Here is a 19,212-nt window from a genome sequence, read left to right as displayed (position 1 = left end):
GGAACCCAGGCACCCCTCCTGCCACAATGTGTCCACCCACCCCTCCTACATCACATTTAAGCCATAACTCTGCCCCCCTTTTCTCTGCTCTCAGCACGAGGGTGGGCTTGGGCACGAGCAGGAGGCGAACCTGGGCTCCTTCCTGCAAGAGTGACGCCCCTCTGGGCACCTTACTGGCTCATTTGCATACCAAATAAACTGGATTTTAAGAAGATAGAAAACATCTATTGCTGAAACAAAGGCACATCTGGAAATAAGGTACTAAGTGCTATTAGGCTAAGGCCTCATTCCGTGTCAGTTCTGTTTTTTCTGCGGACCGTATACGGAACCATTCACTTCAATGGGTCCACAAAAAACAGAAGGTACTCCGTATGCATTCCGTTTCCATATGTCCGTATTTCCGTTCCGCCAAAAAATAGAAAATGTCCTATTGTTCGCATTACGGACAAGGATAGGACTGTTCTATTAGGGGCCAGCCATGCAAAATACATACGGTCGTGTGCATGAGGCCTTAGACTGTCTAGTCGAAGGGGTAATGTATCAATATGCCTTTTTTTGCCTTTATTGGAGCGTCTGCTTGGATTCAAGTTATTTTTTGTGTTAAAATTTACAAAATCTTGAATTCCATTTGTTAAATTATTTTCATGAAATACCTCTGTATTAGTCTAGGGCCGCTTTCACGCGGTCAGTGTTTGATCAGTGATTTCCACCAGTGATTGTGAGCTAAAACCAGGTGTGGAGCCTCCACAGACATAGGTGCTCATGCAATTTGCGGTCCCCAATGCACGGGCAACATCCATGCGGCGGCCAGGATGGATCGAGACCGATTTAACTTGAATGGGTCCGTGATCCGTCCGCACCACAAAAAAAAAAAAAAAAGAACATGTTCTATTTTTTTGCTGTGCGAGGCACGGCCAGAAACACCACGAAGCACTCCGTCATGCTTCCGTGGGGTTACGATCCGTGCTTCCGTTTTGCATCTCCGTCATTGCAGACCCATTCATTCGTGTGCATGAGGCCATCAGGTATAAGGTAAAGATCTGTACCTGTTCTATGTTTTTGACCCACACCTGGTTTTGTCTCACAATAACTGATGAAAATTATTGATCAAACACTGAACAAATACTGTGAAAGAGGCCTAAAACCTAGTCATATTTATTACAAAACTTCTGTCTGCTTTTACTTCTCTAGGGGACTGATGTACACTTGAAACTTTTTTAGCATTTAAAAAAAAAGTCCTAATAATAAATGTAGCTAAAAGCTACGTATAAGCCGTTAGAGAGGAGAGGAGTTAACCTCCCTTGCTTCAAGGGCTATTTTTTAGCTGCACAGTTTTGTTTTTTTCCGGGAGTGGAATGATAGTCCACTCTGTAAGTATTTAGTGAATAGATCTCCAAATAATATTTTTTTTACGTTATTGGAGTCTGATCAATTGACCGACTCCGATAAGGAATTTAAATCCGCCAGGAATCTTTTTATGAAGGCATGGTACTCTATTAGACTTTGGTGTGGAGTGAAGGACTTAATGGGATGTACTCCTTTGTGGTATAATAAGCACTTGCAAACTTTAGTTGAATTAAAGGGAACCTGTCACCGGGATTTTGTGTATAGAGCTGAGGACATGGGTTGCTAGATGGCCGCTAGCACATCCGCAATATCCAGTCCCCATAGCTCTGTGTGCTTTTATTGTGTAAAAAAACGATTTGATACATATGCAAATTAACCTGAGATGAGTCCTGTAAGTGAGATGAGTCAGGGACAGGACTCATCTCAGGTTAATTTGCATATGTATCAAATCGTTTTTTTTTACACAATAAAAGCACACAGAGCTATGGGGACTGGATATTGCGGATGTGCTAGCGGCCATCTAGCAGCCCATGTCCTCAGCTCTATACACAAAATCCCGGTGACAGGTTCCCTTTAAGTAGAGATTTATATTGGCAAAAAGGTAATATTTTGTATGTGACACAGGTAGTAGTAAATGTGGATATAGTTCCATTCACGGTATTATCACAAAGAGAAAACTCACAGAAACTATTATGGTTTCGGTATTTACAGTTAAGGTCGGCACTTTTAAGTATTAAAAAAAAATATAGACTTGGCAAAATGAATGTTCAACGATTTACTTGGATGACCAGGAGAAGGTACTTCAGGAATTAAAATTGGTTTCACACAATTTTAATCACATTGTGGTGCAGTTTAATATTCTACATAGACTTTACATTACACCTTTTTGGCTTAAGAGATGTGATATTAGGAGCGACTCCAATTGCCCTAGGTGAGATGTTCCTGATGCGGATTATTTGCATATGTTTTGGTTCTGTGTAGAGATGAAACAATACTGGGGGGGGGGGGGGGGGGGGCTATTCATAATTACATAGAGGGAAAACTGAATGTGCGGATTCCTTTTACTGCTGAATGTTGGGTGTTGGGTGATCTTGCCAAGGTGGGTTGTCAGCAATATAAAAAAAATCTTTTGTTTAAGATAATGTTTCTGGCAAGACTCCTAATAGCACATTCTTGTGTTTGCACGAGATGCTCCCAGTATGAATACATGGCTAAATTTGGTAAATACTAATAAGAGATATGAATATATTTTGTATAAGCAAAGAAATATTGAGATAAAATGGCTTAGAATCTGGGGAGATTGGAATCCCTAGAGCTTCCTCCGTTTTTTCCATCCTTCTCCATCTCTCCTCGGTCTGGTTACGGAGGGGTGGTGGTGGAGGGAGAACGCATCATAGGAGGGGAGATGGAGGGACGGGGGGGGGGGGGGGTATTTTGGTTGAAAAAAGATGTTAATATTTATATGTTTTTATAAAACTGATTGTTGAAATTGGAACTTTAATAAAGAAAGTAAAACAAAATAATTATTATAATAAATGTAGCTAAAAATGTAGCTCAGCATAAAACCATCTGGCCGCCTCTTGAACATGACCATATCCATTTTGTGGTCTACAGACCGAGGATCTGAAAAATATGAATGTAGTCTGTGTGCCATCCGCATTTTTTTAAATTTGATTTCAATGGGTCCTTGGGCTGCATTCTGCCGATATATTCTATCCTTTTGTGGAACGGACAAATGGATGCCGAAAGCACACGAATAATCTTCATCTGTATTTACCGTTCCGCAAAAACATAGAACATGTACTATACTTGGCTGCAAAATGTGGACCATGGTCCCATTGAGGTCAATGGGTACGCGAATAATGTGGGGGCGGGCAAACTGGGCGACTGCCCAGGGCCCCCATTGTCTAAGGGGCCCCGTGCTTCAGTGCTGCTGTTCAACTGAATGTCCGAGGAAGCAAACGGGTGGACAGCACTTTACAATGCAGTGTAAGGTGTCCTCCTTCAAATATTAGAGAAATCAGTGCTGACAGGACCTGCGATAATGTCAGATGCAGGAGGTGGAGCTCAGCAGAGAATAGGGGATGAAGGACCTGTGATGACCTCACCATCATGTGACCAGAACAGGAGGCGGAGCTCAGCAGTGCAGTAATGTAATGAAGAAGAAGACAGGCATGCATATGAAGAAGTATGGATTCAATGTAAGTGCCAGGGAAATGCTGGGAGTTGTAGTCCTCTCTTCTTATACCTCCTGTTATGAAATATCACAGTACATTAGAAGTGGAGGTATGAGGAAAGAACTATAACTCCCAGCATGTCCAGCTTGTTATGTAATATCAGAGTACATTACAAGAGGAGGTAAAAGAGGAGAGGACTACAACTTTCAGCATGTTCAGGCCATTATTATATAATATCAGGGTACATTACAACATCCTGGATATGCTGGGAGTTGTATACCTCCTCTTACAATGTACTCTGATATTACATAATAACTGCTTGGGCATGCTGGGAGTTTTAGTCTTCTCTTATACCTCCCCCAGTAACGTGATCTGATATTAAATAATAATGGCTTAGACATACTGGGAGTTATAGTCCTCTCCTGTTATACCTTCTGCAGTAATGTGCTCTGAATTAGGACTAGGACGATGGATAGGGGAGGCTAGTCATCCTCCTAGGGTGCCACTTCACCACCCATAAGGGGGGGGCGCACTCATGGCCGTCCAACTTCACAAGCCTCAGGCCACTAGGCCTCAAGCCTGTGATGCGTTAGAACAGAGCAAGAAGCCACAATGACATCACTGCAACCTCCTGCTCTGTCTCACATTCTGACGTCATCACGTGGACCCGGAGCAGGAGTGGTGATGTCATTGGGACTGCATGCATCAGGACGCAGCAACACAAGCCACAGATAAAACTGTGGTCTGCATCGTCGCAGACAGCGGCGGGGGACGGGAGGGAGGCTTTTTTTTTTTAATACTAAATGTCCACACTGCTGGGGGCACCAGGAAAGGGGGAAGGAGATCATTAAATATACCTGGCACTACTGGGGAGGAATGAAGAAGCATTAGGCTACTTTCACACTCACGTTTTGGCTTTCTGTTTGTGAGATCCGTTCAGGGCTCTCACAACCGGTCTAAAACGAATCAGTTTATATTCTAATGCATTCTGAATGGAAAAGGATCCTCTGAGAATGCATTAGCTTGCATCAGTTCAGTCTCGATTCCGCTCTGGAGGCGGACACCAAAATGCTGTTTGCAGCGTTTTGGTGTCTGTCTGATGAAACTGAGCACATTCTAGCATAATAGTAAACGGATCCGTCCTGCATTGACTTTCAATGGTGTTCATTACGGATCCGTCTTGGCTATGTTAAAGATAATACAAACGGATCCGTTCTGAACGGATGCAGACGGTTGTATTATCTGAACGGATGCGTCCATGACGGATCCGCACAAAACGTGAGTGTGAAAGTAGCCTACACTGGCACTACGGTGGAACATTATATATATATATTGGCACTATGGGGGGAAGCATTATATATTGGAACTAGTCAGCGGCACTACAGGGGGACATTAGAGCCACAGGGAGCATTATGGTTATATTATTACTACTAGAGTACTGTAGGGGCGTTATTATTATTTGACGCAATATGGAGGGCATTAGTACTAATGGGGGCTATCCTTCTTGGGGAGTATTATCACTATTGGGGGCATCATTACTAATGAGGGCAGTCTGGGTGTATAGTATAGTGTTTGTGGACATGGGGGAGGGGGGGAGAACAATAGGCACAGTATTGGGGGTAGCTTCAAGAGGTTCTCCGGGTTTTTTCATATTGATGACCTATCCTTAGGATAGGTCATCAATATTAGGTCGGCGGGGATCTGACTCCCAGCACTCCCGACGATCAGCCGGGCGCTGTGCGCATGTGCCGTCTCCCTTCTCTCTTCCTGCTCTGCTGCTGTAGGTCTATGGGACAGCAGCAGTGAACAGCACGCGCCATCTCCTCACACAGCTGATCGGCGGGGGTTTTGATGTCGGACTTTGTTTTTAGCACATTATTACAAGATGTGGGCCCCCTCTTGATTTTGCCCAGGGCCACATTTTGTCTAAAACCGGCCCTGCGGACGGTATCCGTATTTTGCAGATTCACCTTTTGCGTACTACAAAATACATACTGTCGTGTGCATGAGGCCTAAATGTAAACTGCTGGCCATGGCACAAACCACCCTAAAAATGCCTTCTCCAGTGGCCCAGCACACTTAAAAACATTACCTCCTAATTTTATGCTACCTATTAAACTGGCTTAGTGTATGCTACATTTTTGCACCAAAATTTTGGTGCAGTTTTGGCACATCTTAAGCTATGCCCCCTTTTCCGATAAGCTGTGTCCCATTGTTGCAATAGGCAGAAAAAGAACAAGAACATAAAGATATGATGGCTTCACAAACCACAAAATATCTGGTAATAATGTGGTGCAGGATTACCTTTAAACAGCTTATCCTGGTCTGCACCAATGTTTAATATACAGTAAGTGTGCGTGTATGTGTATATGCTGCATATATATATATATATATATATATATATATATAAAATAGTTGCCAACTGACCCAAATTTACAGGAACTGTCTCTGATTTTCAAAGACAGTCCCGCCAAATGTGGGCTTCCCCAGGCCAAAAATGGACAGGGCTAACGATAACAGCACCCTCGATTGGGCGTTACCATGTAGAATTTGGCCGTTCTCAGGGGAAGGCTCCCTATTTAACCAACCAAAACATTGGTAAGTATGCTATATATATATAGAGAGAGAGAGAGAGAGAGGGAGAGAGAGGCTGTAGAAGAGTTTTCACTGTAAGTACGTACAGACCATATACAGACAAATCACAAACATAATGACAAAGAAACCATGCAGTGAAGAATATCCATGCAACCATGGGAATACAGTCAGATCACAGGTACCTCAGTAGTCACTCTGTAAGACAGTAATTTACAGGTGTACTGGTGAGAGAGAAGGAAAAGAAGAGAATTAGTACACTAGACACTGACAGACATGAGACACAGTAAAAGCAGCATGTGGATGGTATTTCAGATGTAAGGCAGCAGGGTCCTACAGAACATTGTAAGATAACATCTCTCTGTATTGTGTTTGGTAAGTGTTCTACTATTTACCACTGTATCAAAGAGCATGAAGTGTCTACTCAAAAGAGTACAGCCACCCACAGAACCTCCACTATAACTCATGGTGTTTAAAATCCTTGCCAAGGCATCATGGCAGCCGAATGCTTCTCAGAACATGAAGTACGGTATGCTTCTGAGAACGTGAAGTGTTGTGGCCTCTTCAAACAGCTAATCGGAAGGAGTGCCCGGAGTTGGGCCCTGACTCCTCTTATATTGATGACCTATCCTGAGAATAGGCCATCAATATTGTACTCCTAAAAAACCACTGTAATGGAATGCTATGTTAAACCAGATGAATAAAAATGAAGACATTTGTATTAGAGATGAGCGAATCTACCTATTCGTAATTCTTCCGGAATTTCCAAACAAAATTTGGATTCTATCGAACCCAAATTTCTTTTGATTTTTTTGGGGCAAATCAAATATGCTCCAATCGCCCTGAAAATTGGTATACAGCATTCTATGGGAGAGAGAGGCTAGTATGCTACTTTGGGTTTCTAGGCAATATATATGCTGTTGGGGGGGGGGGCTCTTTCTCATTAGGGAGAGCACCCAGTATGTGTGGGGAGTATTGTAGGCCAGGCAACTCTCCACTTGATTTCTGGGAAATATATTCAAGTTAGCTGTCAAATAAGCTAAGCCTATTCAATGCCAACAGAAGTACTATGTGCTAATTTTTATATATTTTTAGAGAAACCCAGCAAGCATTGACCGTCTTACAATACTCCTCATGTGTACTCTGTGCTCTCCATAAGGCCTCGTGCACACGGACGTTTTCTTTTGCGGTCCGCAAAATCAGTGATCCGTGTCCGTTTTTTCTTCCGTGGGTCTTCCTTGATTTTTGGAGGATCCACGGACATGAAAAATGAAAAAATTCAAGTTTGCCTTTGAAATGATAGAAAAAACGGACACGGATCACGGATGTGGATGACAATCTTGTGTGCAGCCGTGATTTTTCACGGACCCATTGACTTGAATGGGTCCGTGAACCGTTGTCCGTGAAAAAAATAGCACAGGTCGTATTTTTTTGACGGACTGGAAACACGGATCACGGCCTTGGCTGCCAAACAGAGCATTTTCCGATTTTTCCACGGACCCATTGAAAGTCAATGGGTCCGTGGAAAAAAACTGAAAATGGAACAATGGCCGCGGATGCACACAACGGTCGTGTGCATGAGGCCTTAGGAGAAATAGTACCCCAACCAAGGTCTCTCAGGCAACCAAGCAAATTTCCGTAGCTCAATTCTGTTAAAGGGTAGTTACCCAGAAAGAGCTAGGTTCCTGGTATGAGACACTCTGTTTCCCTTTTCTTTTGGAAAGAAGACTAGCTTGCATGTCCTTTTTCCAGAGAAGCATTATGTGGGGATAGATAAAAAAAATTAAGAAAAAGCACTGATTGAACAGTTTGAGGCTACCAACACAAACTTAGGGGATCAAAAAATAAGGGAAAATTGATCTAGGAAGCACAAGAAGGTGTGTATAAATATACATACTAGAGATGAGCAAATCGATTTTATCGATTTGGAATTCATCCAGAATTTTTTTTTTTTTTCAAAACGCAGCTTCTAATGAACCCAATTTTTTTTACAATCCATTTAGAGCAATATAAGAGAGAGAGAGAGAGATCTGCACAGGAAAAACACATGTAATTCACCCAAACAGCTGATCAGTGGGGGAGCGGGGTGTCAGCCCCCCATCGATCATCTAGGCCATGAATTAACTATAAAATCTGTGTGTATATTGACATTTTACTGAGAACCAGGAAGGTTCACTTTTTAATATAGAAAAGGAGTGAAATGTAGGAAGATGAGGCTCCAGCAATGAAGAAAAAAAATGTTTAGGCAGAATAGTTAAAGCAGGGTCTGGGCCTCTACTTTAATTTTCCTGAAAGTAATATTAACATGCACAACACATCAGCATCAGGTTAATGAATGGGGCAGTAAGCAAAAGACAAGCTCTGGGAATCTATGGAGAAGCAGTGGACTGCAAAAAAACTGAAACACTGATAATAGAGGAGGGGTGGAATTAACAGTGACCCGAGGCTCGAGCCCATGAAATTAAAATGACAAGACCTATAATAACCAATATAACCATAAGGGGATTATAACTACCAATGGGGTTGCTGTGGAGAGGGTGAGTAGCACCAAGTTTTTGGGAGTGTACGTTTCTGAGGATTTGTCCTGGGTTAACAATACAATGGCATTAGCAAACAAGACCCATTAAACGTCTTATTTCCTTCTAGAGTCCCACCTCCAATTATGTGTACGTTTTACAGAGGTGCTACTGAAAACATTCTAAGTGGCATTATAGTGTGGTATAGTGCCCGTACTGTGTCTTGTCATAAACCTCTACAGCATATTGTAAAAGCAGCTGCGAAGATTGTTGGTAACCCCTTTGCCCTCTCTTTAGGAGATATATAATACCCATCCAACTCGCAGGGCCATTGGCATGGCCAGGTGCCCTACTGATCCGCTATATGACTTTTTTTAGTATGTCTCCATCAGGGAGAAGATTAAGGAGTCTTTGAGCTAGAACTAGCATTAGGAGATAGTTCTTTCCACTAGACTGTTAAAAATGCTAAACTCATTAAAGGGGTATGCCTATTACATACAATAGGGGCATATTGCTAGGATATGCCCCCCTTGTCTGATAGGTGCGAGTCCCAGAGGGACCCACACCTACAAAGAGAATGGAGCGGGGAGAGCTGTGGTTGGAGGAGCCCAGGTTTTCCAGGGACCGTCCACCACCTAGTGCTGCTCCCTGCTGCTCCCATACAAGTGAACGGGAGCGCACCGCGCACACGCCACCCCTGCTTCCATTAATTTCTATGGGGCAGACAGAAATAGACGAGCCAGCACTTGGCTATTTTCGGCTGACCCATTAAAATGAATGGGGGTCGGCTGCGCATGCGCAGTGTGCCCTCCATTAATTTCCCAGCTCCCTTCTCGTTGTAGGTGCAGGTCCCAAAAGTGGGACCCACAACTATCAGACAATGGAGGCATATCTTAGCGATATGCCCCCATTGTATGTGATGACAAAACCCCTTTAAGTGCTTTGCCATCTTTTAACTAATTTCGAATCTGTATTCTTTTATATCTTTATATAGGATTTTATTTTTTTATTGGATTGCATTATTATATTGCATATGGATTGTGTTCTTGTCAAGTGTATGGGTTATATCATGGGTTGAGAGAGATATGAAATTTTGATCCTCTGTACGTCTTGTACATACTGCAGTATTGACAATAAGGGATCATGCACACAACCGCATGTATTTTGACATCTGTGTGCATTCCGTATTTTGCAGAACGGAACAGGTGGCCTCTACTATCCTCATCCGTAATCCGGACAATAATAGGACATGTTCTATTTTTTGCAGAACGGAAATACAGACATACGGAAACGGAATGCACACGAAGTAACTTTTTGCAGGACCCATTGAAATGAATGGTTCCGCATACGTTCCACAAAAAAAAACGGAACGGACACGTAAAGAGAATACGTCTGTGTGCATAAACCCTAAAGCAGACTTTGACTTGATAATACACTTGAACTGGGTTAATACTATAAATTTTGACGTAGTACTTGCAATTTTTATTCAATCCCTAAGCTTTAACTTTAAGGCTGGTTTCACACGGGCGTTGCGGAAAAAGATGCGGGTGCGTTGCGGGAACATGCGCGATTTTTCCGCGCGAGTGCAAAGCATTTTAATGCGTTTTACACGCGCGTGAGAAAAATCGGCATGTTTGGTACCCAAACAGGGTTTGGGTTAGGTGTTATGTAGATTGTATTATTTTCCCTTATAACATGGTTATAAGAGAAAATAATAGCATTCTTAATACAGAATGCATAGTACAATGCCCGGCTTCTGAATAGGACCTTTGATTACGTCACTGCACTCATCACATGGTCCATCACATGATCTTTTACCATGGTGATGGATCATGTGACGGACCATGTGATGAGCGTAGTGATGTCACCACAGGTCCTTTTCCTGTGCACAGCAAAGATATAGACAGAAGAGAAGCCGGGCTGCGCGAACAAGTGGATTAAGGTGAGTAAAAAAATGTATATTTTTTTTTTACCCCTCCAGCCCTATTGTACTATGCATTCTGTATTAAAAGGAACCTGTCACCGGGATTTTGTGTATAGAGCTGAGGACATGGGTTGCTAGATGGCCGCTAGCACATCTGCAATACCCAGTCCCCATAGCTCTGTGTGCTTTTATTGTGTAAAAAAAACGATTTGATACATATGCAAATTAACCTTAGATGAGTCCTGTCCCTGACTCATCTCAGGTTAATTTGCATATCTATAAAATCTTGTTTTTTACACAATAAAAGCACACAGAGCTATGGGGACTGGGTATTGTGGATGTGCTAGCGGCCATCTAGCAACCCATGTCCTCAGCTCTATACACAAAATCCCGGTGACAGGTTCCCTTTAAGAATGATATTATTTTCCCTTATAACCATGGTATAAGGGAAAATTATAATGATCAGGTCTCCATCTCGATCGTCTCCTAGCAACCGTGCGTGAAAAACGGAGCCCCACGCAGCCCCATTCACTTCTAAGGGGCCTGCGTTGCGTGGAAAACGCAGAATATAGAACATGCTGCGATTTTCACGCAGCGCACAAGTGATGCGTGAAAATCACTGCTCATCTGCACAGCCCCATAGAAATGAATGGGTCGGGATTCAGTGCGGATGCAATGTGTTCACCTCATGCATTGCACCCGAGCGGAAATCTCGCCCGTGGGAAACCAGCCTAATGGGTTCTGATTAATGGACTACTGGTTCTCTCTTACAATGTCACTCCACCCCTGCAGAAGATGAAGGATGAAATACTGTAGTAAATGAATGCCTACAGGTCTATGGGTTACTGCGTTATTTGGTTGATTTCTTTTTCAGGTTGATGTAAGATTATGCAAACATTAGTATGTGTTATGTAGATCTGCAGAAAAGTTACACGAAAGCATGAAGAAAAGGAAAACTTACACTAGAATCATCCACTCGGTCACGTCTCTTACTTTTATGGCTCTCATAATCGTCCATGAGTGTTTGCATGAGAGTTTTAGGACGTTGGGATCCTGTGGCATCTTCGAGCTGTGGATCACTTTGTTCAGGGAAGCTTTCTACTTTCAGCGAAGGTGACGATTTGACTTTCTCTATTTTACCTGAAAAGATGAAAGCAACAACAGTATTAACAGCAGTGTCAGATAGGAAGATATTCTCGCTTATACAGAGTGCACACTACTTTGTATGAAACCTCTAATCCCAGGAGGTCAAATTGTTGGTTTTCATCTTATGGTAGACCCCAACTCTCCTGCCTCTTGGCTACTAATTATGCATGGTCCAATTCCCGAGCTCCTAGAACAGCCAAAGAGGTAAACCAGCACTGGTTAAATTCTTGATGATTCTTTATTTGATATTACAGCATTGCACAAACAGGAAAACACGGCACCCCAACTGTAGAGGTGTTTCGGACAAGTTCCATGTCCTTAGTCATTACATGTCCTTACTTGTCCGAAACACCTCTACAGTTGGGGTGCCGTGTTTTCCTGTTTGTGCAATGCTGTAATATCAAATAAAGAATAATCAAGAATTGTAATCAGTGCTGGTTTCATTCTTTGGCTGTTTCCTAACCTTGTAAAACCCTTTTAATCATCATCACAAATGAAAACACAAGTAACCTATAATGTTTGTCACTTTTATTGGCTATATGGACAGTGATCTCCTTAATCTAAAGCGAGGAAATAGTGATGAGCGAATCGATTTGTCTCTCTGGATCAGGCATTGGCAGAAACTACTTGAATGCTGTCCGGCCCCATACACTATAATGGAGACTGGTGGAAATCTGTCCGCAACCTGGCAAATATACCAAGAATCGGCAGACTACTGCTGCAGCAATCATGTAGTTTCCGGCAATGCCAGATCCAGAGAGACCTAGCAGTCTATTCCCTGATGGTTCTCACCAACGCTAGTGTGAAACTAACCTTATCAACGACAGTCCTATATCTGCAAGGGGTGAAGAAGGTCCCCCTGTTTCTTAAATTACAGGACTGGACATTTCCCCTGGCGAATTTCTGGATAGTAAATTGCCCCTTTGAGAATATGACTTAGACTAACTGTGCACACTTTCCCACACACTACTGGAGTGAGTAGTGTAAACAGTGCAAAATGTGTCACCATTTTTGACAACATAAGTCCAAAAAGTCTCAGAGCCCTATTTTGAGACTTTCTGATAGCACAGCTTTGGCGTACAGAGCCTGATAATCCTCCCCCATGTGCTTAAATGACAGAACTTTTGTTCTTGCACAAAATACTAAATGACCACAGGGTGTCACCCAACTAACATACAAAAAACTATGCTTATACCCTCTACACAAGGCTGCACATGTCCGGGTCCTAGGACTGCAAAACCTCACAACTCTCCTGGGGCTGCAATAAACTTTGAAGGGGTACGGAAGCTGCAGACCTGCTGACTGCTGCTTCCCCTAGCAATGTCAACTTTTCAATTTAAAGGACCACTTTAAGGAACAGATATCAGTAACTCACAGCTACCTGGCATTACTGTACTCACTATGAATGGAGACGTACAGGATGCCTCACCCCTTAGTAGTCCTATGAAGCTATAAGCACATTACTATCTCCAGTACTCCAGTCTAGCAGGTGGATCTCTCTTTGGGACCTAACACAGGGTGGGGCCCTAGTTCATCACCCTTTGCAAACATGGCACAGTACACTGATTGCAATACATACAGACAACCAGCCTATGCATCTGTATAAAAAACTGGGTGGATTAAAGGGATTTTTTGGGGCACAGATATTAATGAGCTATCCTGAGGATATCAATATCAGATTGGCCAGAGTCCTGCACCCTGCACCACACTGAGCAGCATACAGTGGATGGAGCTGGATGTAGAAGGTTCTGTCCACTGTGTAGTTGTCATGCCGGGGTACTGCCTTCTGTCCTAGTATCCAGCACTGGTGGCTGTCCAAAACAGCTAGTTGATGGGGGTGCTGGGTGTCAAACCCCCACAGATCTGATCCTGACTGGGGCTGGTACTGGGAAGCCCGAGTTTATTATGTATCAGGTGGCTTAGGCTACTTTCACACTGGTGTTTCTGGGTCCGCTTGTGAGATCCGTTCAGGGCTCTCACAAGCGGTCCAAAATGGATCAGTTCAGCCCCAATGCATTCTGAATGGATAAGGATTTGTTCAGAATGCATCAGTTTGGCTGTGTTTGGTCTCCGTTGCGTTTTTTAGACGGTCACTAAAACGCAGCTTGCAGCGTTTTGGTGACCGTCTGACTATGCGGAGCCCAACGGATCCGTCCTGACTTACAATGTAAGTCAATGGGGATGGATCCGTTTTTCACTGACACAATATGGTGCAATTGAAAACGGATCCGTCCCCCATTGACTTTCAATGTCAAAGTCAAGACGGATCCATTTTGACTTAGACTTTTTTTTGAATGAATAGTGAAAACGGATCCGTTCTGAACGGATACAAGCGTTTGCATTATCGGTGCAGATCCGTCTGTGCAGATACAAGACGGATCCGCACCGAACGCAGGTGTGAAAGTAGCGTTAGAGAAGCCTTAGAGCCTAGGAATGAAAGAAGAGATATGCCCTCTATGGCAATACAAATAATCAAGATGCCACAAAAGCTATTCGTAAACCTTTGCAGTATAGGTGAGTACTCAGTGCCTAATAGTAGTACCAGTTTACAGTCCACATTGAGGCATATTGTAACTTATTGTGCCCCTTTGCTGAGATTCATAGTTATTTGTCTAGCACACTGCTAGATTTTCACACCAGGTCTGTCAACGCTCTCATGGCTCCATTTACATGAAATATATAGCTTTAGGGTATATCAATATTATCACATCCTTAAACATGGTTCCAATGAGGGACTGAAATGTTGCCAGTACATTGAGTGAATAAGTGTCAAATTCACTTGAGTACTTGTGTATTGCTGCTTCCTTTTTGATTTGATGATGTGTTGTATTCTGTTGACATTTTTAATAAATAGGAAGGACGCTTTATAGGAAATACAAGACAATTGGAATGAAAACCAATGATTCCCCTTAATAAATAAAGTTTTCCCTTATAGGGGTTATCCAGGAAATAATATTGATGACCTATCCACATGATAGGTCATCGTTATCACATTGGCTGGCGGTTTGAAGACCGGCACCCTCGCCGATCAGCTGTTTTGGGAAGATGAGGAGCTCAGTGGTGCTTTGGTGAGCACGGCGGCTTCCCGGGCACTTACCAAGCACAGTTCCGTACGTCATATATGGGCTGTGCTTGGTATTGCAGCTAAACCCCACTGACTTGAATGGTACTGAGCTACAATTAGGCCATGTGGCCGATGTACGGTGACACCACATGGAAGAGTCCACGGTGCTCAGGGAGTGCTTGACATCTCTCCCAACTGATCGGTAGGGGTCCCAGGTGTCGGCCCGGTGCTGATCTGATATTTATGACTTATCCAGAGGATAGCTCATCAATAATAATTCCCGGATAACCCATTTAAATTAGTTTTTTTTGTTAGATCCTAGTGAAAAATGTCATTTAGAAAAAGAACATAAATGAGCAAAAGTTTGAGCGCTTTCATACAGTCGGTGCTTGGTCAGTGTTTGATCAGTGATTTCCATCAGTTATTGTGAGCTAAAACAGGTGCAAATCTTTTCATTATCCCTTATCTCTGTGCATTGTCCACTCCTGGTTTTGGCTCAGGATCACTGACGGAAATAATTGATCAAACACTGACTAAACACGGTGTGAAAGCGGCCTAAGGCCTCTTGCACACGAACGTTTTTTTTCCTCGTTTCCATTCCTTTTTTTGCGTACCGTATACGGAACCATTCATTTCAATAGATCCGCAAAAAGAACAGAAGGTACTCCGTATGCCTTCCGTTTCCGTATTTCTGTTCTGTTCAAACATAGAACATGTCCTATTATTGTCTGTATAACGGACAAGGATAGTACTGTTCTATCAGGGGCCAGCTGTTCTGTTCCGCAAAATATTGAAAAAGCCATACGGTCATGTGCAAGAGACCTTACTCTGTATAAGGCCTGATGCACACGACCGTTGTGTGCATCCGTTCCGTCATTTTTCACAGTTTAACGGAGGTCCCATTAATTTCTATGGAGCTGTGAAAAAAAACTGATAGTCCTCCGTTTTTTCTCCGCGTCCGTGATCCGTGATTCCAGTCCGGCAAAAAAATATAACCTGTCCTATTCTTGTCAGTGGAAAACGGAGGACGGACCCATTCAAGTCAATGGGTCCATCAAAAAAAACGGATGCACAACTGGTATGTCATCCGTGTCCGTAACCTTGGTGCAATAAAATTACACTTTTCATTAACCTTCCTTTTTTTCCCCCTGTCAGACAAAAAAAAGGAAGACACAAGGAAACACAACTGAAGCAAAATCGGACACGGACCACTGAAGCCAAATCACTGACAGTGAAAAAGCACTGTCGTGTGCATGAGGCCTAAAGCACATGTTGGACTGACAGTACATATTCTCCGGGATATAGGGTCTTACCCTTCACACATAGCAAGGTTTTCCAAATGCTTCTTGTAAAATGATTAACCATTCATAGGAAAGCCTATCATTATTTATTGCGGACAGGGTATCCCTTGCAATTGTGAAGTTGCCAGTATTAATGAACAATAATCCCAGATTAAGCGCTCTCAGAGAGAACATACTTGGCACTAGAAGACTGGCTTCACATTTTGTTGATGACTGTTTTTCCCCCTTCATATTAGTTCAATGTGAGCTTATCCACTAGAGCTTTGTAGAAAAGCCTCTATTGAGAGGAGATTTAGCTGACAATACTTATGTACATAAAGTGCATTTGTTTTGTGCACCCTTTCCCAGTGAGCTAATTGGTTTGAAATTTCCAACAGATGGCAGGGACCCAGTAAGAGAATGACATAATATGCAGGACATTCAGCCCTTTCATGGGAAACATCAGCTTATAATATAGTAAATGTATGTTTACATTATGAACGCCTATGACTCACCTTAAAGGGGTTGTCCGACATTGCAGCTGAGAACCCCTATGCTTTAGACTTGTGCCCTTGAACTTAAAAAAGAAGACTCAACTGCACGTGGTCCCACCGCTCCTCTATTCCCAGCTGCTTGCAGGTCCCATGGAACGATACGTCACACTAGTGATGCACCGTTCAAATGTCTCCTGGGGCCTTTGATTGGCCGCAGCGGTCACAGGACCCAGTCGCTTCCCGGTCCCACCATAAACAGCGCAGAGGCGGGTCCGTGGAAGGTGAGTCTCTTTTATATTCGGGGCACAGGTCCGTAGCTTAAAAGGGTCATGAAAGTTCATCAATATCAGATCGGCTTCTTGTAATTATGATTCTGACGTTGGGATGTTGACAGCGAGCAGGTAAACAATGAAGAGAAGGCTTCACTGGCACAGCCCGCGACCTTCTCTTCAACCAGCTGATTGGCAGGAGTCCTGGGTGTCGGACCCCGCCTATCTGATATCAATGACCTATCCTGAGGACAACCCCTTTAAAGGCAGCAGTATTGCTGAAAGCACTGTATAGGTGATGGGGAAAGCAAAGTGAACATACATTGTGTGATAGATTTTTCAGTCATTTAACCTGCATGGTTCAGTTTTAATCCCACTGGCACCATGACCACAAGCCCCATTAGTTAATGTTTAGTGCCCTGGGCTTTGTGCGCTGATCCCCTCTCCTCAACATTCACTTTTTCGCCACTGCTGTCAATCCCTGGCCGTAGCAGTGCCCTGTCCTTGCATCATGTGACCAATTGATATGATGCAAGGGGAGCAGGTCACTGCTGTGGCCAGCAATTGGCTGCCGCAGCTTTAAGGAGGGCCTTGACAGCAGGGGACTCGAACAAGGCAGCTGAGGCTGGAGATCAGGTAAGTATTCTTCACTTTGCAGGTCTCCTCAGGAGAGGAGTCTGCCAAAATCCTCCCCCAAAATGTGGCCAACCCCTTTAAGATTATACATGATTGAAATTAAACACAAGTCACCATTTCCAACTTCATCAGTGCCTCCAAGTAGTGACTGCTTTTATTGTTGCTCTATCATGTATTAGAACGAGGTTCAAATCTATATCCATTTGGGTGGAGTAATAATGCACCCCTTCAAACAGCTAAAAATATTCCATTTTAGAAAGGAAGTTGTTTTGCTATTATAGGAAAATCCATTTGCTAGCAAAAACTGACATACAATCCATAACAGATTGTGAAAACCTGCAGTGCTCCTCTTCAAAAAGCTGATTGGCGGACCCTTACCCAGTGGCGGACCTCCAATACAGGCAGACCACGCAGCTGTTATTGTCCCATGGGAAAAAGGGGGCCAAAGTGAACCAAAGCCCCCCCCAATTACACTCATTACTGTCCAGCTCTAGTATAGTATCCCTATCATCAGTAGAGAAGGTTAAAGGACCTGTGATGATGTCATCTAGTTAAGGAACTGCACAGAGCATGGTGTAGTTCCAAGGTTAGATAGAAGCATCTGCCAGGACCTGTGGTGACATCATCATCACAGGTCCTGTACAGCTATTAAAGGAACTGCACAGAGCATCATCACAGGTCCTTGAACCCCCAACAACATGGAAATGAACTGTAGGATGAGCTCTCCACTAAGGGTGCTTTCACACTTGCGTTGTGAAGATCCGGCAGGCAGTACAGTCGCCGGAACTGCCTGCCGGATTCGGAAATCCGTGTGCAAACGGATAGCATTTTTGGACAGATCCGGATGCGGATCCGTCTAACAAATGCATTGAAACACCGGATCTGTCTCTCTGGTGTCATCCGGAAAAACGGATCCAGTATTTGTTTTTTTGCATTTTTAATAATGGCGGATCCGACAAGTGTTCCGGAATTTTTGACTGAGAAAATACCACAGCAGTGTTTTCTCCGGCCAAATACCGTAAGAGTGACTGAACTGAAGACATCTTGATGCATCCTGAACGGATTGCTCTCCATTCAGAATGCATAGGGATATGCCTGATCAGTTTTTTCCCGGTATTGAGCCCCTGTAACGAAACTCAATACCAGAAAACTTTAACGCTAGTGTGAAAGTACCCCAAGACTAGAATGGAATGGTAAGAGGAGGTCCTCCTCCTTTCTCTTCATTTGCACCCCATCCCCTATTTTTTACTTATATCTCACTCATATAAACAGTACTGATGGTTACAACCACTATTACATTATGTACCTCACACAATAACCATAATATATATACCATAACTGACCACATATGTCTGTACACACTGCACTATTATACCTTGTATGTGTCACATCAGTACACTGCTATACATACATACACACACCGCATATATTATACAGTATACTAGATATAGTGGACACAGGTATGTAGTATACCCAGCAGTGTACTGATATGTGAGGTATAAGGTATAATAGATGTAGTGTGTACAGACACATATTATATACAACAGTGTACTGATTAACGAGTTACAAGGTACAATAGATTAAGTAAGTTAAAATATATAGTATATACAGCAGTGTACTGACGTGAGGTACGAGGCATAATAGATACAGTGTGTTGATATGTAGGATATACAGCAGTGTACTTATATGTGAGGTATGAGCTGTAATTTATACCTCATACCTCACATATCAGTACACTGCTGTATATACTGGCCAGCAACGGGTAAT

General features: G+C 43.1%; 1 protein-coding gene across 5 annotated transcripts in view; it reads right to left on the bottom strand.

Annotated features, from left to right (window-relative positions):
- The window catches only part of LOC122921092 (A-kinase anchor protein 2-like), a 376,427-nt gene that overhangs the window by 12,203 nt on the left and 345,012 nt on the right, over positions 1-19,212 (bottom strand). For all 5 annotated transcript variants that reach the window (XM_044271024.1, XM_044271040.1, XM_044271032.1 and 2 more), the window contains 2 exons: positions 11,518-11,696; positions 6,302-6,340 (listed from right to left, as the gene is read on the bottom strand). In XM_044271024.1, coding sequence (XP_044126959.1) covers positions 6,302-6,340; positions 11,518-11,696 — 218 coding nt within the window. The remainder of the gene's footprint in view (positions 1-6,301; positions 6,341-11,517; positions 11,697-19,212) is intronic.

The sequence above is a fragment of the Bufo gargarizans genome, chromosome 1 (assembly GCF_014858855.1).
Source record: "Bufo gargarizans isolate SCDJY-AF-19 chromosome 1, ASM1485885v1, whole genome shotgun sequence".
NCBI classification, from domain to species: domain Eukaryota; kingdom Metazoa; phylum Chordata; class Amphibia; order Anura; family Bufonidae; genus Bufo; species Bufo gargarizans.
The sequence above is the reverse complement of the archived record's forward strand: the minus strand, read 5'-3'. Positions and strand labels throughout refer to the sequence as shown.